The following is a 24,621-nucleotide window of genomic DNA, read 5'->3' as shown; positions in this document are numbered from 1 at the left end:
GGCACAGGTTACTTTGCAGCAAGCATGAAGCTCTGGGGTCTCAAAGACTTGACTTGGGTTCATGTGGTCAAATTCAGACTGTTGAGCATGTTCTGAATGAGTGTGCTGTACGTAGCAGGATCCTAATGTCCCTCTCACTGATATTGGCAACCCACAACTAGTGTCATAATTAGTCAACTGTCAGTTTTTAATTGCTATGGTTTATAAATGAAATAATAATTCCTATTGGTGAAAAAAAAAAACTCAAATTGTGACGGAATTTTGTAAGCTGTCACTATGCAAGTGAATAATATTGGACCAATACAGAACCATGTGGAACACCAACAAGATTTAGTTCTGGTGTATGTAACAGAAATCTGCCTGATAAGTTATTTTTAAAGAAGATCAAGGACACTTTACTTCTATCATGGGATGATGAAAGCACGATTCAATTAGTTTGGCAAAGCAGAATTAAATTGTTTGGGAAAGAAATACATCTACATTCCTGATTTAATTGTTCATCATCAGGAAAAAGGAATTTGCACTTTTATTTGACTAAAATTGGTACTAAAAATGTAAAATAACTAACCTGCTACAACATCCACCGATTTGTTTGAAGGTCCACAGTACAGCACCTGTGGACGCATTTTGTCTGCTTGTATTTGCGTATTGAGACGAGTGAAGAAGTATGCAAGGTAAGCTCCTGTTACAGTCTTTCCGGTGCCTTGAGGGAAAAGGGAATGTTTATATTGACAACATATATGCACATTATGAATGCTTCTGAGTTCAATACAACAAAATATAAGAACCAACATATGGAATTCCCAGAATAATGTTATATTTCTTTCGCTGAGCTGAGCTGACCCATGCTTAAAATGAAATATAACTGCAAGAATTTGGAGGTGAATGTTTGTGATATGGAGTGATGATCTGCCTTCAATTTTTGTCAAAAAGAAATTAAGGGTATTCACCATCTCATTTGCGCATTAAACATTTGTTGAAAAGTAATTAAGAGCAATTGTCAATTTCATGCCCTGACCTATCTCTAGTGAGTTTCATGTAATAATAATACATTTACATAGCACAGCTTGTATACAAAATATATTCAGCTGCGCTGGTTAAGAGCTCCTTTTTACAAAATTCTACAAAATAAGATCTCTCAATTAAATAGCCCTGCATATCTTGTGTGCATGGCTAGGAAAATGGAAACAATGGATACATGTAGAAAATGGATATGAACACAGTGTAATTCACTTATATAAGAAAAAAAAGTGCAAAATGGTGTTTATAATGCACACTCATGCACATACCGGTTATAACAAATTGTTGAGTCAAATGAAAGCTTCTACCGGTAAGCAAAAGGAAGCTCTCTTGTTTAAAGGTACTATGTCCCTTTTGCAGCCAACCTCAAATGCTGTAGAACTTTGCAGGTATTATGAATATGTCATGTATCTGTGAAATTTAAACGTTAGCAGTGTCCTAATAATCAAATTATGCAAGAAAATCTGTTTACTTGCTAGACTTCACTGTCAGACACTATTAAGTGACTGACTAGCTTTTTCTTCTTCTCTGGTAATAAAATACATAAAATAGCTGTAAAGGGTACATGAGCATTTGTTTCCATCAATAACCCACTTCTTGTGATGGCCAAAATCAAACTGATTAAATCTTTGCGCAGCATAACACGTATGACCATTCGGTACAATGGTCTGAAAATCAAGACTATTACTTATTGGCTCTATAGCTCCTAAGTCAATTCGACAACTAATAGTCATTATTTTCCCACTTGAAGACTTTTTCTAAACTATTATTATCTTTCAAATGCCGTTGGAATTCAACCTTTTCATTTTTTTGGCTTGAATAAAACTCATATATATTATTAACCTGGCTGTTTATAGCTGAGCCACCAACATAACTAAATGCATTTAAGCATACCAGGTACCCACTTACACCTAGGTGAATCATGGCAAATATAGATAAAAGGTCCTATCCAATGAATGAAAAGCTGAATGAACATAGAATACAAATATAAGGGAATGCGCAAATATTTTACCTTTTAGTATTGAACAAAAGCAAATTAATAGAGTGATGCATTAACATGTGGACCTCATTAGCTCGCCTATTTTGCTGAGGCAATGACCTGTCATTAATTAATGCAAAGTCATTGGGAATATGCATACTCCATATGATGTCATCAAGTTCATAGCTTGTTTGTAGGTGGACAACTTCTGATTTTCAAAGCTTTGAATTTGAGTTCTCAGAGAGCTGTTACTCCTCTAACAGACACTAAAGTAGCAAATATTTTTAAAGTAATTGTAATCTGTGGCTCTAAAATTCAGATAAAGTCATTAACCTCTGGCCAAATGAAGTTTGTACTGGGCTTGGATTTGAACCCTGTACCCTGCGATCTACAGTCCGGTGACTTATCTGGGAAAGGGGAAGGGAGTTGCTTGGGGTGTAAAAACAATGTGAGAGCGTTAACATTCTGACTATATTTTTGTTTAGATATTCAGAAAGCAGTATGTTTGCTTGGCAGTTAGATTGAAGATAATGGATCAATTAAATCCTTACCAGGGGGGCCTTGAATGACAGAGAATGTATCTTGGAGGGCTTTCTTCACAGCAGCTTGCTGAGGACGGTTCAACGGATGCAGCGTCGACTCTGGTACAAGCAGGTCTGTGCGCCCTAACGCCTCTGCTTCCCTGCGGAGGATTCTAAGGGTATCATCTTCACCAAAAAAATGGAAGTTATAGCAAAAAAAAATATAGGTATCAATAAATTATACATTCTGAATGACAAATGCAACTACTTCTTCAAAATGCCTTCGCCTAAATTCAGTTAAGATCCTGGATTGAATCAGTCTTTGAATATCACAATGAAAAAAGCTGATGCTTAGGCTACATGTGTCACTTGATCTGTATGACCTTTGACCTTTGGCATGAAAATCTGAGCACTTGTTCCCCTCCGGGTATGCATACTACAGGTTTTAAGTTCAGTGCTGAAAAAGCTTTAAATATCCTTTGATTTGGTCATAACAAGGATAAAAAAGCTTTAAATTTCATGCAAATCGACTCGCTGACATTTCACATTTGATATTCTTTTACTCAAAATCTGATAAATCTATCTCCATAGTTCATGGAATTTACCCGTTACGACCTTTGACCTTTCATTTTTTTACCCCAAGAATCAGATTGTCTTTCTATGGTGATACACACTCACACTAAGTTTGTTGCACGATAACGAGACTAAAACTTTTATTTTCAGAAATTGGCTGCTATGACCTTTGTCCTCTGATCCACTTATCGCAAATTCTGATCAGATCATCTACCTTAATTTTGGTATGACATACTTTCACCAGGTTGGAAGCTTAAACCTTCAGTAGTAATTAAAGATATTGTGATAACAAGACAAAAATCTGCAATGTAATATATCAACTGCTATGACCTTTGACCCTTGATCTTCTTATCTTAAAATCTGATCAGATATTCTTCCTATGGTATTATATACCATTGTTCATACCTCCAGTGGTTCTTGAGATATTGGTAAACAGGCTAAAATCTGTTATTTCAGATCTTGACCTCTATGAACTTTGCACTTCTATCTACTCACCTCAAAATCTAATCAGATCGTTTTCCTATGGTGTTAAATACTCACACCAAGTTTGAAAATGTATTTCTTATCATAATGCATGACAAGACTAAAACATTTATTATCAAAAATTGACCTCTATGACCTTTGACCTATTAATTGCAAAATCTGATCAGATCCTCTACCTCTGGTATGACATACTATCACCATGTTTAAAGTTCATACCTTCAGTGGTTCTTGAGATTTCACATTAACAAGAAATTATTATTATACTTTTATCATCATCATTGATATTATAATTATCATCGTTATCATCATTACTACTATTATCTTAATTTTTGTTTTTCTTGTTATCATTATACATCAAACATGTAACTCATTTTTAAAGTAGGTCACAAAAATCACAGAAACAAACTTAAGACGGACAATATAATCCTTGCTGGTATAAACAGAAGTCAACTGCCTAAACCTAATTTTGCATTATGATATCTTACGACTCCCTCAAATTTACCCGAGTGCCAATCAGGATGATTCGGACGTTGCAAGGCGATGTCTTGTACCAACACTGGCACCCCCTTTGAGTCCACACCACCTACAGCCGCTTCTTCTCGTCTGAGGGAAAATTAAAGACACATGACTCATTAAAGGGCAAATCCACTCCAAAAATAACTTACTTTCAATAGAAGCAGAAAAATCAGACAAACCGATCAAAAAAAGTTTGAGCAAAGTCGGATAACTAATAAGAAAGTTATGAATTTTTAAAGACGTGAAAAACTTTGAAAATCACAAGACAAATTGGCAACTCACTCATGAGTCTGTGATGTCATTGTCTCACTATCCACTAATTGTTTTCTTTATATATTGATACCATGAATTTTCAATTTTCCCCCTAAAAATCTTATTTCCTCACACCAGCATCCAAGTTATATTGATAGTTTAACAAAATTGTGTGGATGCACTAATACCTAATGTAGAGATTTTTTTCAGTTTAATCATGAAAAATATGATAAACTATTTATATTGATTGCCCATAAGTTAGAGAGGAACGATACCAATATTCATAAGGGATAATGCAACTAATGGAAAGTGCTCTTCCTACTTCTTATGTTTATGTTTTGGGTCATACGTGCGATTAAAGGCTTGTTCAGATATGAAGCAGTAAACCGCATTTATTTTTACATCAAAAATTTGAAGATCTGTGAGGTCGCAGTGCAAAAAATTAAATCTTGTAAAGACAAACAGAATAATCATGATAGGGTTTTAAGCAAAAATCTAATCATAAAAGTAACATATTTACATCAACTATAAATGTGAGCGGGTGAAGCGAGCGAGCTTTTGGGGGGAATTAAAGAAAGAATTGCTGTAAATAAGTGGCACATGTTATTGAGAAAGGAAAAGGACACTTCTAAGAAAAGGAGCTAGTGTCAACGTAAAAAGGGCGATATCAGAGGTGAACCTAAGGTAACATGGGGCACTTCTCGCACCTGAAAAAAGGCACTCACCAGAGATGGAAAAGGACACAAATACGAATGAAACAGGGCATTGTCCAAGGAAAAAAGGTCATATCAGATTATAATAGGGGCATTTATCAGAGGTAAAAAGAGACATTTATTAAAAGGAAAAGGGTATCCTATAAAAAAAGGAAAAGTGGCACTTATCAGAAGGAAAAGGAGGATGTGTCAAAATAAAAGCGACACTTATCAGAGGTGAAAAAGGGCACTTCTGCACCTGAAAAGGGGCATTCATCACTTGTGAGAATGGAAAAGGGGCACCTATCAGATTTTAACAGGGGCAGTTATTAGAGATTATAAGGAGCACTTATAAGAATGTGGAACGGTGCACTAAAAGGGGCCATTTTCTTCCTATGTAAAAAGGGGCACTTGGGGGTACTTGACAAAAGGGGGTTACTGTGCCCCCTGCCACCGAGAGCGCCACTTCTGGTGTTCACATCCTAGGGTAGGGAACACTTTGGCATTTTTCTGTTTGAAAATCAAGTTTGAAGTACAATTTTGAACACTGAAACGGTCTCCCTAATAACTGTGTCCTATACCTATGTTGTTCGCATTGTTGAATTGTTTCATTTACTTATATCAGACTGAGCATTCTCCTCCTTGGATATCTTGTTTTTTGTTTTTTTTAAATTTATCTTTAGCGTACCTCTTGTCGCTACTGTGGAGGTGAGCACACACCCCCTGCACCCCCTTGGTTATGGGCCTCGGCCCGTATTCAATTCAATACTTAAGTACACAATTTAAGCTTTTTACTTAGTATTTGGCTTAGATAAAATGATAGCCAATTTTGGTATTCAATTCAAACTTTTGGCTAAGTATTCTACCCTAAATTTAAGACAGCTCCCAACCAGACTTAAGCCAATTATTTGGAGGCCTTGATTGGCAGGCATATGGTTTTCTTACGCAGTATAATAACCTGCGCACAATTATATTAGCGCGCATTTATTGCGACAATTTAATCGCGCATTACTTTTGATTGACCGTGTAATGTCACAATGTGTATCAGTAAGTATTTTACTTAGATTTTGTCTAAGGTAAGTAAAAGTCTGAAATGTGATTTGAATATGAGATAAGTAAACTTCTTAGCTTAGCCATTTACTTAGTAATTTCTTATATAGTCTAAGTATTGAATTGAATACCGGCCCTGGTGTAATAAGATACAATAACGTGATTTACCGCGTCAATGAAGCTAAAGAATGGCCTAAATCTGTTCATATTGAGCATTGAGTAGAACCTACCTATTTGGCTCAGGTATCGAAAGTAACTCCACAGTTCTTGCGACATGACGATCATTACTCCCTTGTGGAAGTGGAAAGGACTGCTGATGCGCTACGAAGTGTACTGGAAGTGAATTTGAATTTTCACGACGGAGCTGTTTGCATGTGTGACAATCCTGAGAATTCTCGCCTTTCAATATCCTGCAGTGGAGAACACTCGTTTGCTTCTCCCAGTCCTTAGCATTGAATGGTCCTACACGATGTCCACGTTCTCGCTTATCATACCCCTTGATCTTCAGCTGAGGCTTGGTTTCCACGTCAAGATTGGCCAGGTGTATGCACAGGTAATCATAATTGTTCATGATCATTCCGTCTCTGCCTTCCCCGATTTGTATGTGGTTCACTTCAAGGAAATTCTTGTCTAACTGAAAGTGACCTGTGACCTCGCTTGAAGTTCTCTGCCATGTGATTGGCACATTCTGTAGAGTGATGGTGTCATCATTGATGACTGCGCTGTGGCTGGAGACCATAGACAGGATCTGAAGCCATTTTGACTTGTATGCTTTCATGTTTTTCTCCCTGCCTGGACTTTCAGTGGCTATCCTTGAGAAGCACTCAATTGGTTGTGATCGATGCTCTGCACAAATATCCAAGTTAGGGGTCATGTTGAAGAGTTGTACCTTTGGAGTAAGCATACCCTTCATCATCTGTGCATGCATCTGGACCCTGCAGGGATCACCCAGCTGGTAGCTTCTTTGGAAACTCATAATTCCCATTTTGCTCTGATCTGGCCTGCCATCCTGATTTCCTCTCCTCTGTGAGAAGGGGTTATCATTACCTTGGGCATGGATCAGTGCTGTCTCAATGGCAGTCCGAACTTCCTCTAAGTTTCCATCCCTATACATACTCTTGATTGATTGCAGGATCTGTTGCCATTTGTCCTCTGGAATTCTGAAATAAATGTCAGGATATGTGAATCTAGTGCTGGCTGGTGATTCTGTTTGGCATTTCCTGCTGTAGTCATACATGCGACACTTCCATGTCACTTGAACATCTGGGGATGCTTCATTTACAACTGGTTTCTCAGACGGCTTCAGAAAACTAAAGGGAATTTGTCTCTGACTAGATTGGATGTATCCACGATATGGGAGAAGCAATTTCATGGATGACTCGAAGATCCCTTCCACAAAAGTTGTAACCTGAAGAGGAGCTTCCTTGAGCTTCAGAGCCAACTTCAGCTCTTTTGTGGCTTTGCTGAAGCGCTTACTTTTGGCATTCTGTTTGTCGCAATGATGGGTGATGTCAGCCATCTCCCCAGCAGTGTAAGGGCACTGGCTATTCTCTATGCAAGCAACAAGCATCCTATGCACAACAAGGTCAATGTAACGTCTGATGGGTGATGTGAAGTGAGTATATGCTCTCATCTGCAGAGAATAGTGTTCTCGCTTCTCTGGCTTGGTTTGGCTTGTTGAGTCGATGTATTCTGCCGATTCCATGATGTCATAGCAGTGAGACTGAGCCACTGCATGTCGTGGGTGGTTTTCATCTTGAAGTATGAGATTGGCCATATCCTCCATATGACTTCTGGATGCATTTTGTGATTCACAGGATTCTCTGACCTTCTGCCATACTTCTGCAGCAACTAGGACATGTTCTCCATCTTGGCCTACTTCTTGGTCTCCACGCGCTGCATCATTGTGATTACGATTCACAAGCTCAGGAAGACGAATGCTATTTCTTGCAGTCTTCTCATGACATTCTTTCCATGTCTCTACCTTCTCTTGCGATGGGGCCAGTTGCCTACGAAGTGGTGTACACTCAGGAAACCAGGTAAGAACATGTTCAGCAACAGCATTATTGGTCATCAGCATCAGCTCTTCGATTAAGCTATGGGCACGTGGATGAGAAAGTGCCCCTCCATCATCGTCATCAGCATTGTACACCATCCATCCATCTTTCAATCGCTGCATACGACGATGTCTTGACAGCTCATATAAGTACCTGATCGGTTTTGCAACACGCACGTATGCATTAGAAGTATTGTTGCTATCAACAATCAACTTCTCTGCCTCTTCATAGGTAAGTCTCTTACATGATTGAATCACAGACCTTCTAAACATAGGCTCTGCAACGACATGCCCTTCATGATCCAGAATGAAAATGACTGACAATGCTAGCCTATCCTGTCCCGGGAGCAAGCTTAGAAGCCTTGAGATCACATCCTTTGGCAGCATATGATAAGCATCACCTTGGAATGGATGGTAGAATGTTGTACCCCTCTTGTAGGCATCTTTATCCATGAAACTGTCCTGGTGAATGAAGTAGGACACATCTGCAATATGTATACCAACTTCATAGCGCTGTCCAGGAAGACAGACACAGCTGATGGCATCGTCCAAGTCTGTGGACCCAGGAGGATCCACAGTGAAGATGGTCTTTGTCGTCCGGAAATCTTCTCTTTTCTGAACAGCTTCATCTGGAAGACTCCATCCTTCAGGGAAATCTTGCTGCATTTGCTTTCTTGCACCTGACTTGCATTGAGCTTTGATGCCATACACAAGTCGAAGGATGGTAAGCCCCTTTTGTTCTGTATTCCCAGGTTCCAACTCTTCAACAGCTGCTCCCAGTGGATATGGAGCCATATGGGCCCACTCGAGATAGCGAACAACAAAGAGTTTCTGATGTCTCTCTGCATGTTTAACCTCTACATCTCTTCTAGAGCTGCATGCATTTTGTGTTTGTACCCTTTTTTTCTTTATCTCAAACAGTGTAACCACAGCTGCATTTTTCTTTGAAGCACTTCTTTTTTTTCTTCCCAGGATAAGCATCTTAGGAGAAGAACGGTCAATGGGCACCATCACATTATCACTACGAGGATCCAGGTAGCACACAAACTTTTGAAACCGGAGGTTGGCATTGTGTTCAATGATGCCTACTACCCTACCATAGATCTTTCTTTCTCTTTCGGCATCATCATCTTCTTCTACTTCTTGCTCCTCCTCATTTTCTAAGACCTCTACAAGAACCTTATCACCGTTGAGGGCATGTCCTCGACGCTTCATATTCGTGATGGATATTTCATCTCCTGACTGTCTGTCTTGGGGGACAGCATATGTACGTCCAGTGATGTTTTGGCGGAAGATACAGATCTTGTACATGTCAGGCCTTTGAAGAGCCTTGCGTAGAAGTTCTTCAACATTAGTATCTTGTGCCTGACCAGAGGTATCCACATTTACACCATCTTCATCATCTGAATCATATGTATCATCTTGTAGGAGGGCATAACGATCTTCTCTCTCCACCATGCGTAGGTTCCGAAACACATGTTCATTAGTACGGCTTGCTGCATTTGGTACTGTAGCTCTTGATGCAGATGGAGTAGTTTTGTGTCTTTGTGCTGTCTGTAATCTTACTCCAGCTTCTGGCTCCTGGATAGGTATGGCTGATTTGCTCTGTTCTCGTTCAATGGAAGTATCTCCACCATCAGATTCTTGTCGTGATGCAGCCTCTTGATCTTCAGCCAACACCTCTGGATGTGACCTCCTATACTCCTCAGCCATGTCCTCATCCACCTGAATCTTCAGTTCCTGAAGCCATTCATCACCAAGCAAGTCGTCGTCCTCCTCATCATCATCATCAACTGCAGAAGCAGCAGCTCCAGCATCAGGTGCAGGCAACCTGCTACTAGTTGCAGGAGGGTATTCCCTGGCGCTTCTCTGTTGCTTTCCTGTCCTCGGAGAGCAACTTGGCACTTCAATTGCTCTACTGACTCCAGGTCTTGCAGTTACGGTGTGAGGGATCCCCCTGGAGGCTGTACTGGATGCTGAAGCTCTTGGAATGAATGATTTTGCAGTAGGGTTGAGCAGACGTTTGGCATTTGCAATCTCATTCTGGATAGAAGCCATTGTTAGACCTTGTTTGCTATGGATGGCACCATTCCTCTCACATGTCTTGATGTACCTCTGCCATGTCTTCTGGCATTCCCCTGCTGAACAGACTGCCACAGGATCTCCCATGACAGTTATGAGAGACTGTGCACGGGTGAATGCTGTGTTCAGGAGCGCTTTGTCTGAAAGGAACCCGTACCAGAACTTGTTTCTCACATTTCGGTCTCCTACTTGGGGAAGGGATGTGATGTCTACCTTATTTAGCGACGATCTCGTTCTCACCGTGCTCAGAAAGACAGCGCGATACTGCTTCCCTGTATAAAGTAGATTAAACATGAAAATATTTGTGACTTAATATAAATCATCTATTAAATACTATTAAAACATATGTCTGAACTACATTTAAATTTTCCTGCAGTAGTCAGCATATGGCATCAGAGAGGAAAACAAATTGCGGGCCCCAGATCACATGAAATGGCTAGCTGAACATGAAATTGAGTGCTTTAGTAACTACGCAAGAATCATTATTTCTGTGAGATATTATGGATATCTATAGTATTTGTTTGTCAAGGCAAAGTATCGTTTTACAGTAATTTTGGCATGTTAAAGTCTCTTAAAGTCTATTTTGGGTAGTTGGTTTAAAGCTGATTAATCCTTTGACTTTGGACCTTCGTCTGCATGTATAATAAAACTAGATGGAATTCGACTGCGCGCAGTCGAAAATGATGCCTCCGTCATAGAGCAATTTTACAAACCAAAACAGAAGAAATTTTTCAAATTCAAGTTCAATTGTAATCCATTAACAGGTTCTCAGAATATCGTGATTACAAACAATTTCTCATATACATATATGACCCTTTGAACTTTGACCTCATGATCCTAATATCTACTCAGCTCATTGGCTCTGCAAGATATCCAGAGTTAACTCTTAAGCTGCCACCCATACAATGCACCCAGTGCCACAGTGCTAATCTCTATTGTGCCAGCAACAAAGCCCCTGCGTGCCAAGTTAATTTTAGGGTTGGTTCAAGTGCGTGTTTTTAAAATCTTTACTATGTTTGATCCACTATAACTTCTCATTCGTATGTTGTATAAACAAACATTGTACATGAGAGTTGTAGGAAATTTCACCCTTCTTCCATTGATACCAATATCATTTTATGAATTTGTAATTTTGCTGAAGTAGATAAGCACTATCAGTGAGTTGTCGAACCAATCCAATGCGATGGGGAGGCATAATGATGATATATGATATAAAAAACAAATCTCTAAATTACTCGAGAAAATCCAATCTGACTGTTGTATACAAAGACGCGTAATCCAAAGCCGATAATCTGATGCACGCGACGGTACTTTCAATAGCGCTGCAAAAGCACTCAACACGGTGCAATGGGCATGAACAATAACTGTTATTACATCTGCGCGCTAGCGTGCACAAAGCACCGTAGCGGTGGCTCGCTAGCATGAACGTGGCTTTCAATCGATAGCACGCTCGCGTGCACATGGCACTATAACAATAGCGCGCTAGCAGTCTCATGGCAGTGTAAGAGTTAAATAGTAATCCATCTGTCAGTTCTAATGAGAATGCGTTCACAAGCTATTTTTGCATACATAATGAGCCCATGACCTTGGACCTTATGAACCAAGAATCTACACAGTTCATTGGCTCTGCAAGATACATAAATGATCTAAGTTTGGCAGGAATCCATCAATCTGTTCTAATGATAACGCGATCACAAGCTGTTTTTGCATACATAATGGGCGCTGTGACCTTTGACCTTTGACCTCGTTACCCAAAATCTAATAAGTTCATCGGCTCTGCAAGTAACATACATGACCTAAGTTTGGCAGGAATCCATCAATCGGTTCTTGAGATAACGCGATCACAAGCTGTTTTTGCATACATAATGAGCCCTGTGACCTTTGACCTTTGACCTCGTGACCCCAAAATCTAATCAGTTCATTAGCTCTGCAAGATACATACATGACCAAAGTTTGGCAGGAATACATCAATCGGTTCTTCAGATAACGCGATCACGAGCCGTTTTGCATACATAATGAGCCCTGTGACCTTTGACCTTTGACCTCGTGACCCCAAAATCTAATCAGTTCATCGACTCTACAAGATACATACATGACCAAAGTTTGGCAGGAATACATCAATCGGTTCTTCAGATAACGCGATCACGAGCCGTTTTGCATACATAATGAGCCCTGTGACCTTTGACCTTTGACCTCGTGACCCCAAAATCTAATCAGTTCATCGACTCTACAAGATACATACATGACCAAAGTTTGGCAGGAATCCATCCATCGGTTCTTCAGATAACGCGATCACGAGCTGTTTTTGCATACATAATGAGCCCTGTGACCTTTGACCTTTGACCTCGTGACCCCAAAATCTAATCAGTTCATCGACTTTGCTAGATACATATATGACCAAAGTTTGGTAGGAATCCATTGATCCGTTCTTCAGATAACGTGATCACGAGAACGGGACGTACGTACAGACGTACGTACAGACGTACGGACGGACGGACGGACGGACGGACGGACAACCCGAAAACATAATGCCTCCGGCTACTTCGTAACGGAGGCATAAAAATATTGATAGGCACATCTTTGTTGCTTTGTGTGCTTAATTTCTTTTCCTTCATCATATATAAATTTTGAGTAGGCCACTAGTTTGTGGATATTTGTACAATGAGTGCCTATTACATAAAAACGATTCTGATTGGCATTTTGGTCTCATGTGTGGTAGACTCTATCGTAGCTTGCCCAGTCGCTGGTGAGTCATATTTTTTACTTCCGTTTCTGAACATGCTTGGTACCGCGAAGCTTGAATCCTTCTTTGCACCTTAAATTTCAGAGCCCAAACAAAACAGTTGTTATCTGAAACGATATCCTTTTATTTCTACATCCATATATATTGATTCAATTGAAATTCAATTTGTAAATTTTCTGTACTGCAATCAGCGTGAAATTTAATTTTGAAATACCCCAAAATAACAATTTTCAAACCAGAGTTTTAGCGTGGTGGTCGGAAACCCAATCGGGAGGACCGTTTTGACCGAGGCCTACTATCCTGTCAAACACCTTTACGTATCATACTTTAGCTCTACTAGTTCAGCAAAGTATCTTGAGAAAATTACCTTGCACATTCTGCACCGTCTCAACCGTCACAGCATGAAGGCCTCTCTTCCTCAGCTCCTGTCGGATTACCTTGACCTATCATAAATGCATACAATTTTCCTTTAAAACCAAACTTCAAAAAATGTCAAGAATGAAAAATTAATCAGGCTAAATTGTGAATATTTACTGGTACAAACGTACAATGTTCATCTTAATATACTGGTCAAATCCCCCCCCCAAAAAAAAAAAATATATAGAAACCTTACGCAACCTTGTGATGGAAGAAGAAAAAGAAGGGGAAACAAATTACCATACTGGAATTCTAAAATGGCTGTGAGCACTAATAGCATTTGTCAACCTTTAAACTTAAAATCTACTGGTGGGACTTTTAATGCAAAGAAGGCAACACTGATTATCGTTTTGGGGGTTCTTTTGCCTCTGTATTTAAAGAAAATAGGATGAAAATCAACACAGGATATTTGGTATGCCTTAATAATGAAACTATTTTGGATCAATTTAACAATTAATACATTCACAATCTCTCAACGTGCTTTACAGATACACAACATTATAACCAATCCCCTTCAAAGCAAACACTGGTTATCAAATTTTCTTCAACGTCAAATCAATGACTGGTAAGTAAATTTTTGAGCACTGCATTCTTTCAAAAAGGACACTTATCAAAAACTCTGTCTATATAGGTGATAGAAGCACAACAATATTGTAAAATAAATGTAAAACTATAAAACACCTTTTTTTAAACTGCTTTCAAATCAATTTCCATGTACATGTACATTGCCTCTTGACCCATTTTCCTTAAATGTCATATCAATGGAGTAAATTTCATGCTTTTAATACTTATGAATAAAAAAAGACCCTCACCTGAACTCTGTAGGGTGATAGCACCACAACGTCACTCTTTTTGGGTCTATCCCACTCTTCAGGCCAGTGCTTCATCAATGAAGCGACGTATTCTGCAATTATCTTTGCTTCCTCTGCATTCATGTATGATGTCCCAACAAGCTGATCCTCCCCCCTGACGTCCACAAAGTTGAGAGGAAAGAGGTTGGGGTGGCCACTGCTGGTGCTCTTTGATATGAAGGCTGTGCCATAGTGCACCTTCAAGAAGTCTAGGATGGGTTGGCAGCTCCTGTAGTTGATGGTGAGGTTGCAGCTGGCGTGGCAGTCATTCTGTTTGTCATATTTGAACAGGCGTTGCAGCAGGGACATGTTGAACTTGGCCTTCCTCGTGCGAGGAGAGTGCACCTGCAATTTTGGAAGAAACCACCATCGGTGCTCATGTTTTCATTCTAAGATCAATAATAAATCATCAAATGACATATGCTTTGAGTACACAAAACCCCTCCAAGTAAATTGAGCCATTCATTGTTTTTTTGTTGTAAACGAGCATTTAAAATGCTATATATATATATATATGTTGGTGATTCCAGTGCAATTCATGTGACATTTGAAAAGAAATAGAACCTAATGATAGTCATGAAGAGAGTAAATGGGAGACAACTTTGATGAAAATGACATATCCCCTCCCTAAAGCTATCAAATGAAAAAAATTATAAGTTCTGAATTGATATCGATACATATGAAAAAATATTAACTTGTCCGGGACTAAATCACTATATGTACAATACATCCTGAAATATTAAATTATTGCAAATCATGCAAGGAATTTGATTTGAAACATAATAATTTACAGCCTAGTTTCCGCATACCGGTATTAGTCTTTTACTTTACCTGTGGGCTCATCTGTTTTGGATCGCCAGCCAGCACAACACTTGTATCCTCTGTTGCTAGGGCAAGCGGAATGATGGCCTCCGTCTCTAGGGCTTGTCCGGCCTCGTCTATCACAATGTGAGAGAAGTATCCACGCAGTGTTGCTGTTTTGGTAAGGTGCACCGCTGTATTCAAAGTGATGACAACTATACTGGGGCCCTTTCTGCAGACCCAGTCTGAAAAAAGATTAATTGGTCAAGAATTAAGGTATGAATCTGGTTTGTAAAGAACTAGCCTTACGTGAATAAAATAAAATAATATCATATATCAAAGATATGAAATTTGGTTCTGTGGATACTAAACGTTACAAGAATACAAATTCCAATAATACGAATAGTAGTTACCATTAAGTAGCATTAATACAACTTTTAAAAGAATGATAATATTTATTATAACCAGGCTTTATCCAAGCTACCCTGATAAGATGATCAAGCATTCAAGGAATTACTTCAGACTGGGTACCCATTTATTCACTTAACCTGGGCAATTGTACTAGGTTACTGTCTTTCCAAAAAGTGTAAGTGTTATGGCAGAGATTGAAACCCAATTTGTATATTAAGACCACTATCATCCAATACTCCCGGGTACTACAGGCAGGTTGACCTTTAAACTCAATCATAAAAAATGGAGGTCTTGCCCCTACCTTGACATTCCTCTTCGGTTGGCAAACGAGGTCCTGCAGCATCGAGAAGCATGTATTGCTTTACCGGATCTCTAACCGTGCTTAGGTTCCGCATCGTTGCATACACTCGAACCATCCAAGTATCAGGATTTTCTTCACAGAATTTATGAAGATAATCTCTGATGTATAGATCAGCAGCACTGTAAACAGGAAATAAAAGATAGGAACAAATACGGGTACATTTCATTTCACCTTTGAAGAAATTTCCAAGAGATATGATTTTTCAACCTGTGATATATGCTTTTAGACCCCTACTCTGTCTACAACTTCTTCTTTTATATTCATCTTCAATTTGGTGCTGACATGTAAGTTACATCTTTTTAATATATATTTTTGCAATAAAAAACATTTGCAATAGAAAAATACCTCTATCGATTCTGGAATTTTTTTTTTTTTAAATACCTGTTTGAATGAGTGCAGATCAAGAACTTGGCATCCTTTCTCTCTGTCAAAGTTCTCTGTATCGCTTTGGCCAGAGTATGCGTCTTTCCTGTCCCAAATGGTCCGAGGATCATGGTTGGACCGCTATAGGTTGTGGCTTCCTTTCCTCTTGTTTCTAATGACTTGATGAGGCGGACAACCTGCTCCTGTCTACTGTTCAATCCCTCAAGACAGTCCTTGGCAGCTACTTCTGGAAACCTGTTTTGAACCAAAATATCATATTCTGAAATGGATACATGTATTTCCTTTTAAATGATCACACTTCTGTACATGTACTAATTTTCAGTTCAGCTGCTTGTTTGCTTTTAAATCACCAAAGGAAATAATCAGGTAACTATGAAATATTTAATTTTAATACTTACATGTTTATGTAGGAACATCTGATTTTAAACATGTTGTGATGTGTTGCACACTACTACTACTGCTATTACTACTACTACTACTACTACACTACTACTACACTACTACTACTTATAATATAGGAAAAAATGCTCATACCCATCACTAAAGGTGCTCAATGCACTCTAATATTATCCCAGCTCAAGCTGAGATATGCTACGGTCACAAAGGTTTGTACGAAAGATAATTTTGTACGAATCTCCGTTTTTCCATTGTCTGAAAATCGTTTGTACGGCGTTCGTAATGGCATTTGTGACCGAGGCTATATATAAGTAGGCTACTCATTTCGGTGCTCAGAGCACTCTTTCATACCATTTCCCATTAAACACCTAGGAGGGGATTGCAAATATACATGTAGTCTAATGTCTTCACAAAGGACGCTAGGTATACAGGTGTAGTTCCACTTGACTTGACTCATCTACAAAACCCCCATCTGACTCTGCTTAGGTATATGTACCTTAGCAAAATGCAGTGGCACGAAAGAGATGCGTCAGCTGGAACGCAAAAGGTGTAGTCAATGATGTCTGTAAACTTAAAATTCTTTTTTTGTACATATATGGGCCCTGTCTTATAAACAGTTGCGATTAGTCGCAACTTGTTGGCGATAGATAGTGCAACTTTGTACATATTAGAGGTAGGAGACTGCAAACTTGCTGTTGATTAGAGAACTTGCAATTGATTTGGATCAATCGCAAGTCTTTATAAGAGAGGGCCTTGGATGAAAGTTTAGGCAACATGAAGCCTCATCAATATAGTACATGCATTTTGCATTCCGGATGCATCTTTTTGCTATTAAAGCTATCTTATTCCACATTGCCTATCTATACATGTAGTGCTTATGATTTACATAAAACAATGGCTGACCTATTCGGCTGCTGTCCTTTGGGTAGAACAGTGTCCATACAGCTCAAGGTATCCACAGCATGATGCATAGAGAGAAATCGCTCTCGACTGATGCACAATTGAATGGTCACTGACACATTCATGCCTCCCTTCAATTGACGCTCCTTCACACATGATGACCCAAGGGTGATCACAACAGCCCCCTTCTCAGCCTGTTTCTTCAAAGCCTCATAGACCACATCTGACTGCTCGTGAAATTTGATGAAGATGGTCTCAACAAACTCCTGGACTAGACGGGAAGCTTCTGAGTCATCATGAAGCGGCTTGTCAAGGGTGATAGTCCCAAACAGCTCTCCTTCTTCAGCACCAAGGAGAGAATGTTCCAGCTCAACATGGTCAGATACTTTCATAATGGTTACTGTCCGGTACCTTGAAATAAAAATAGGAGAATTGTCAGTTAAATATGAATATCAAAGCTACATGTATACAAAGTTTTAAAATATAAAATCAACCCAGGTGATGTAAATGGGTACCTGGCAGGAATTCATTCCTTGAAATGCTAGAGCGCCGTAATGGCAGCCGTGCTAAAGCCAGGGTAATAATTGGGAGCGCCAGGAGTGTCAAGTTTGACAGACATTAGCACTTTACAAGAATCCATTATTATTATTGAAGCTCCCTATGCATTGGTGTTGAGCTGTCAACAATTACAAACCATGGAGAATTACCATCCAAATGACTACCGCCCAGTGGAGTGATGACATGATGGCAGGGATTGGGTGATGACATGGAGATAGCAGTGTTAATTCAACACCATATCAGTTGTGGTATGTGACATGTTCTAGGGTTCTTAAAATGTCTTAACAAGTGTTAATGGGATATACAGGTGGAAGGATGGAAATACTTTAGCCACTGTCTGGTGACATGACAGCTGTAGTGGGAGTGCTGGGATGTTAACATGGTGGCAGCGGTGGGATCAATGGGATGTTAACATGGTGGCAGCAGTGGGATCAATGGGATGTTAACATGGTGGCAGCAGTGGGATCAATGTGATGTTAACATGGTGGCAGCAGTGGGATCAATGGGATGTTAACATGGTGGCAGCAGTGGTGTGCTGGGATGTTAACATGGCGGCAGCAGTGGGAGCAGTGGGATTTTAACATGGTGGCAGCAGTGGGAGAGCTGGGAAGTTAACATGGTGGCAGTAGTGGGGGCTGGGGGATGTTAACATGGTGGCAGTAGTGGGAGTGCTGGGATGTTAACATGGTGGCAGCATTGGGATCAATAGGATGTTAACATGGCGGCAGCGGTGGAATCAATGGGATGTTAACATGGTGGCAGCAGTGGGAGTGCTGGGATGTTAACATGGTGGCAGCAGTGAGAGCAGTGGGATGTTAACATGGTGGCAGCAGTGGGAGTGCTGGGAGGTTAACATGGTGGCAGTAGTGGGAGTGGTGGGATGTTAACATGGTGGCAGCAGTGGGAGTGCTGGGATGTTAACATGGTGGCAGCAGTGGGATCAATGGGATGTTAACATGGTGGCAGCAGTGGGATCAAAGGATGTTAACATGGTGGCAGCAATGGGATCAATGGGATGTTAACATGGTGGCAGCAGTGGGATCAATGTGATGTTAACATGGTGGCAGCAGTGGGATCAATGGGATGTTAACATGGTGGCAGCAGTGGGAGTGCTGGGATGTTAACATGGTGGCAACAGCAGGAGCAATGGGATGTTAACATGGTGGCAGCAGTGGGATCAAAGGGATGTTAACATAGTGGCTGCAGTGGGAGCAGTGGGATTTTAACATGGTGGCAGCAGTGGGAGTGCTGGGAAGTTAACATGGTGGCAGTAGTGGGGGCTGGGGGATGTTAACATGGTGGCAGTAGTGGGAGTGCTGGGATGTTAACATGGTGGCAGCAGTGGGATCAATGGGATGTTAACATGGTGGCAGCGGTGGAATCAATGGGATGTTAACATGGTGGCAGCAGTGGGAGTGCTGGGATGTTAACATGGTGGCAGCAGTGAGAGCAGTGGGATGTTAACATGGTGGCAGCAGTGGGAGTGCTGGGAAGTTAACATGGTGGCAGTAGTGGGAGTGGTGGGATGTTAACATGGTGGCAGCAGTGGGAGTGCTGGGATGTTAACATGGTGGCAGCAGTGGGATCAATGGGATGTTAACATGGTGGCAGCAGTGGGAGTGCTGGGATGTTAACATGGTGGCAGCAGTGGGATCAATGGGATGTTAACATGGTGGCAGCAGTGGGATCAATGGGATGTTATCATGGTGGCAGCAGTGGGATCAATGGGATGTTAACATGGTGGCAGCAGTGGGAGTGCTGGGATGTTAACATGGTGGCAACAGCAGGAGCAATGGGATGTTAACATGGTTGCAGCAGTGGGATCAAAGGGATGTTAACATAGTAGCTGCAGTGGGAGTGATGGGATATTAACATGGTGGCAGCAGTGGGAGTAATGGGATCTTAACATGGTGGCAGCAGTGGGAGTAATGGAGTGTTAACATGGTGGCTGCAGTAGGAGCGATGTGATGTTAACATGGTGCCAGCAGTGGCAGCGATTGAATGTTAACATGGTGGCAGCAGTGGCAGCGATGGGATGTTTACAGGGTGGCAGCAGTGGGAGTAATGGGATCTTAACATGGTGGCAGCAATGGGAGCGATTGAATGTTAACATGGTGGCAGCAGTAGCAGCGATGGGATGTTTACATGGTGGCAGTAGTGGGAGTAATGGGATGTTAACATGGTGGCAGCAGTAGGAGCAATGGAATGTTAACATGGTGGCAGCAGTGGGAGTAATGGGATGTTAACATGGTGGCAGTAGTGGGAGTGCTGGGATGTTAACATGGTGGCAGCAGTGGGATCAATGGGATGTTAACATGGTGGTAGCAGTGGGATCAATGTGATGTTAACATGGTGGCAGCAGTGGGATCAATGGGATGTTAACATGGTGGCAGCAGTGGGAGCGATGGGATATTAACATGGTGGCAGCAGTGGGATCAAAGGGATGTTAACATGGTGGCTGCAGTGGGAGCAATGGGATGTTAATATGGTGGCAGCAGTGGGAGTAATGGGATCTTAACATGGTGGCAGCAGTGGGAGTAATGGAGTGTTAATATGGTGGCTGCAGTGGCAGCGATGTGATGTTAACATGGTGGCAGCAGTGGGAGCGATTGAATGTTAACATGGTGGAAGCAGTGGCAGCGATGGGATGTTTACATGGTGGCAGTAGTGGGAGTAATGGGATGGTAACATGGTGGCAGCAGTAGGAGCGATGGAATGTTAACATGGTGGCAGCAGGGGGAGTAATGGGATGTTAACATGGTGGCGGCAGTAGGAGAGATGGGATGTTAACATGGTGGCAGCAGTGGGAGTAATGGGAAGTTTACATGGCAGCAGTTGGATCAATGGGATGTTAATGCATGGTGGCAGTGATGGGATGTTTACATGGTGGCTGCAGTGGGAGTAATTGGATGTTAACGCATGAGGCCGCAGTGGCAGCAATGGGATGTTATGGTGGCAGCAGTGGGAGTAATGGGATGTTAACGTGGTGGCAGCAGTAGGAGCGATGGGACATTAACATGTTGGCTGTAGTGGGAGCGGTGGGATGTTTACATGGTGGCAGCAGTGGGAGTGATGGGATGTTATCATGGTGGGTGCAGTGGGAGCGGTGGGATGTTATCATGGTGGCAGCAGTAGGAGCAGTGGGATTTTAACGTGGTGGCAGCATAGTAGGAACGCTGAAATGTTAATATCATGGATGCAGTAGAAGAGGTGGGATGTAAAATGGTGGCAGGATTGTGATAGTCATTTATTTAATGAATAGTCGTATATAGTCAAACCTCTATTAAAATGGTAGCTGCACATGGTTGGTAACTTGATACTCTAGGGGTTCTGGGGTTGTATGAAGAATACATGCATGATGAACACTCATGTGCATGTAAAGGCTTCATTTACACTCATGTCAGCAAATGACTAGTTGTGTACCTAAAACTCAAATACAGACTAGCTGCTGAGTATAAGTCTGACTTCCATAGCAAATTAAGATAATCTAAGCATTGTAGAGGGTCATATTAATGGAATAGGTGAACATTCTGAATTCATCTTGCAATACTCTCAAAAGACTTACTTGGCAACCATCTCCATACATGCTCTCTCTTCGTCTGTCAGCATGTCATGCATGAATTGTCTGTACGTGTTCTGGTTAAGACTCTGAACGTCACCAGGGTCAAGGAGAGCTGGTACTCTGTGTGAACCAGGGGTAGGATACTGCCCCTCTAACCTAAAATTAAAATATGAAGATACCAAAGAGATGGAGATAGAAAGGAAGACCCTGGAAAAGATGGAGCTAGCTACAGGTAGGACTAGATCGAGGGTGGTAATGCGGAGACCCAACCCCGCCCCCCCCCCCTCCCCATCCCCCATAGAGGGAACTCACAGGGTGATGATGATCATAATATACAAGTCTCTCTATGCGCTCAACAAGGTAAATACAACAAAAAGAAAATACAATTTTATGCTATGAAATAAACTAACAGGATTAGAAAGACTATATTAATAGACAATACATTCTTTAGACCTTAATGACTACTAGAACAATGGGGAAAATAGTAAAAATAAACCACTATAGTGACTCTTAAAGCCCCACTGTACTACTTGCAGCTACTTGCTCCCTCTATATAGAAAACAATGCCTAAGCAGTGCCCTTTGGTCCCCCATGATCCTCTTTTTCTTATGTTAATTGAGAGCTGAGTTGATGAGACAGCCACCTGTCAGTGACCACGCTGGGTGGTCTAATCCCTCCTGGCAAAACTAGTACAGACGGGTTTCTAAGGAAAACAGAAAATAACAGAAGATGATGCCTTCAAAGTCATACACATAACCTCAATATGGACCAGTTTTCTTAAGTGTGACAAAGCTTACCTGTGAGTCCATTCATCCTGTTGGGTACATTTGATGATCTCACTGTTACTCTCATTCCACAAGTCAGCTGTGTTCACCGTCTGCTCTTTAAACTCCAATTCTTTCATTTCACTCTTGAAACCAATGGTCACTGACAGCTTTAATGCAAGACATGGCCGATCACCTAAGAGAAACACAAAGATATACATGTATGTAACTCACAAGCAATGGGAATTTAGCTTCCAGAATTCTGGCAAACAAACTTTAATATGTTGACCGCTTCTCAAAAGGATCATACAGTAATAATTAAAGATAACCTCCACAAGTAATACAATTTAAAAGAAAAAAATGAAAATAAAGAGATATGATTTTGGCTGACCTTAAACAGCCTCTTATGACATTAGTTTAAAATGTAATCATGAAACCTGACTTAATAATCCGGGATAAAGTATTTGAAAAATGAAAGTGTTTAAAAACAAAGGGTATATTCAAATGGTCATTTAGTGAAAATATGGTTAACAGAAGTGTTTTGGTGCAGTAGAGGTGTTGTGGTCCAGTGGATGAGTCTCTGGACTGTGAACCACAAGGTACACATACCGAAAACAAATCCCTGTCTCAGCACTGCCACTCTGGGCGTGCCATTGTTATTACCGCATCTTTTGCATGGCTGCCATTACACTGTAATGGCAGCCATTACCGCATCTTTTGCATGGCTGCCATTACACTGTAATGGCAGCCATGCAAAAGATGCGGTAATAACAATGGCACGCCCAGAGTGGTAATTTACCAGAGACACGAGTGCTGTTCACAAACCTACTATTATTATTATTATTAATATTATTATTATTACTATTTAAAAAAATTTTGGCAATCATGAAATATCTAACCAAAGTCAAAGACAAGCCACTGCTTGAACACGCCGGAGTGCGATTGGATGAAGTTGACCGCTAGGCTGTACTCATCAGAGTCATCACGTCTGAGAAGACCACCTGGACATGTCTGGGGGCGATAATCTTTCTCAGGTTCTGACAGATGGAAGTGAGAGCGGTGCTCATCGAAAAGAAGCCCTACCCTCTTGAGCTTTTTCTGTAATGGCAAAAGGAAGATAGACAATTAAAAAAAAAAACTTTGGTACATGTACCCTTCTACCAGTTCATTAACTTTTGCTGATCAAGAGAAGACTCCATGACTACATCAAAGGAAAAGACTCAGGACTGCTTGTGTTTTAATAATGGCATCGCTTATATGGGGACAAATAAAACAATTGTTAGTACATGTATATTGTTTTGTTATGGGTATAGAAACTATACAATAAGTTTGAGCCATATAAAAATGTATTAATCCTTTTTCATAAAATTACAGGAAGATATATTGGAAGGTCAAGATTTAAGCAACACAGCCACAGCAGAGTCATAAAAGAGAGGAAGAAAAATTACACAAAAGAAGTCATTGGGGTGAAATATAAATGGAATATGAAACTTACCTCACTGCCACAATGAAGAACAACAAGCCATTGGATCACATCAGATGCAGGCAGCTCTTGGGTAACATCTACATCCCTCTTGCAGTCCAGCTCGATGCCAAATATATCATCAGTAATCTAATGAATAATATTGCAAAATGTGTAAAATATTCTGTTTAGACTTATACAAAACTTGTATAAAGAAAGAAGAAGCTCACTTTGATACTACAGCTGGCCAATCATCAAGGGGCACTCGTTAGAAGCCCTCCTTGCTTATAATAATAATAGGAATAATAATAATAATGAACCTTATTTGTATAGCGCATATCACAAACACAAAGAAAATCCTTATGCGCTTAAAAAAGAAGGAAATAGAGATAAGGCGAAATAGAAATGAACATTTATACCTGATACATACATGAAAATAATTAATTACAAACAACAATAATGATATTGAAAATAATATTGCTAGTGATATTCGTTTGTCTCGCAATGTGGTCAATAAGGAATCTAAAAGATCACGACGTTTTGTGCGCTATCTGCAACACTTCGTCTGGTGATAAAAACTAATGTAAGCAAGGGTCTTTTATACTTTACGGGAGGACCGGCGGAGCGGTCTATAATTCGATCGATAATTGGAACACTAACGCACAACGCGTATTGGTCGACGCACACGGTGATCGACCAATCACCAATCCGTGTAAAAGAAGATTCCTTATTGACCACATTGCGAGACAAACCGTCCTTGTTTTCACGAAGTGACGGTAGTGAGGAA

General features: G+C 40.6%; 1 protein-coding gene across 1 annotated transcript in view; it reads right to left on the bottom strand.

The window, feature by feature from the left end:
• The window catches only part of LOC579093, a 54,230-nt gene that overhangs the window by 10,152 nt on the left and 19,457 nt on the right, over positions 1-24,621 (bottom strand). Inside the window, exons 14-27 of the mRNA XM_030980938.1 lie at positions 23,868-23,984; positions 23,272-23,470; positions 22,406-22,568; positions 21,612-21,764; positions 17,492-17,899; positions 16,190-16,426; positions 15,749-15,927; positions 15,067-15,281; positions 14,197-14,580; positions 13,335-13,410; positions 6,317-10,496; positions 4,079-4,179; positions 2,551-2,706; positions 569-703 (exon numbers count right to left, since the gene is read on the bottom strand). Coding sequence (XP_030836798.1) covers positions 569-703; positions 2,551-2,706; positions 4,079-4,179; positions 6,317-10,496; positions 13,335-13,410; positions 14,197-14,580; positions 15,067-15,281; positions 15,749-15,927; positions 16,190-16,426; positions 17,492-17,899; positions 21,612-21,764; positions 22,406-22,568; positions 23,272-23,470; positions 23,868-23,984 — 6,703 coding nt within the window. The remainder of the gene's footprint in view (positions 1-568; positions 704-2,550; positions 2,707-4,078; positions 4,180-6,316; positions 10,497-13,334; positions 13,411-14,196; positions 14,581-15,066; positions 15,282-15,748; positions 15,928-16,189; positions 16,427-17,491; positions 17,900-21,611; positions 21,765-22,405; positions 22,569-23,271; positions 23,471-23,867; positions 23,985-24,621) is intronic.

Source organism: Strongylocentrotus purpuratus, unplaced genomic scaffold, assembly GCF_000002235.5.
Source record: "Strongylocentrotus purpuratus isolate Spur 01 unplaced genomic scaffold, Spur_5.0 spur5_scaffold_11, whole genome shotgun sequence".
NCBI lineage: Eukaryota > Metazoa > Echinodermata > Echinoidea > Camarodonta > Strongylocentrotidae > Strongylocentrotus > Strongylocentrotus purpuratus.
This window is presented reverse-complemented; position numbering and strand designations above follow the sequence as displayed.